This window comes from Octopus bimaculoides, chromosome 22, assembly GCF_001194135.2.
Source record: "Octopus bimaculoides isolate UCB-OBI-ISO-001 chromosome 22, ASM119413v2, whole genome shotgun sequence".
In the NCBI taxonomy this organism is placed as follows: domain Eukaryota; kingdom Metazoa; phylum Mollusca; class Cephalopoda; order Octopoda; family Octopodidae; genus Octopus; species Octopus bimaculoides.
This window is the reverse complement of record NC_069002.1, coordinates 5,825,452-5,825,994: the sequence shown is the minus strand read 5'-3', so window position 1 is coordinate 5,825,994 and position 543 is coordinate 5,825,452. Positions and strand designations below refer to the sequence as shown.

Genomic DNA, 543 nt, shown 5'->3' with positions numbered 1-543 from the left:
GAATTTACCTGTAAATTTGGATTTTTATCCCTAATATTATTATTATTATTATATATATATATATATATACGACAGGCTTCTTTTAGTTTCCGTCCACTAAATCCATTCACAAGGCTTTAGTCGGCCTGAGGCTATATAGTAGAAGACACTTAACTAAGGTGCCGTGCAGTGGGACTGAACCTGGAACCAGGTGGTTGGGAAGCACACTTTTTGCCTAGTTTTCCTATGAAATTCAAATGTACAGGATGTACTGAGTGAACTAATTGCTTTCGATGTGCATGTCATGAGGATGGGGGTGGGGGTAGGGGAGGAGAGAGAGATGGAGACATGCTGCTAATTATATCTATAAATATAATTATTCAATTACGTAATTTTGCAGGAACATCAAGAGGAACGAGCTGGCGGCACCGTTTGTTTCAAAGACTCAAGTGTTTGGAGAAGTTTCTACAATGTTGTCAAATCATACGAAAAATGCCCCAAATTAAGTGTGTCCAGCTAAAACCAACTATAGACGGAAGATGAAAAAAGACAGGAAGGATATAT

At 38.1% G+C, this 543-nt stretch overlaps 1 protein-coding gene across 2 annotated transcripts in view; it reads left to right on the top strand.

Moving 5' to 3' along the window:
- LOC106880775 (plancitoxin-1) overlaps window positions 1-543 on the top strand; it is a 12,002-nt gene extending 11,459 nt beyond the window's left edge. For both annotated transcript variants that reach the window (XM_052975827.1, XM_014930870.2), the window contains exon 8: window positions 380-543. In XM_052975827.1, the coding sequence (XP_052831787.1) occupies window positions 380-499 (120 nt within the window). In that variant the 3' untranslated portion in view covers window positions 500-543. The remainder of the gene's footprint in view (window positions 1-379) is intronic.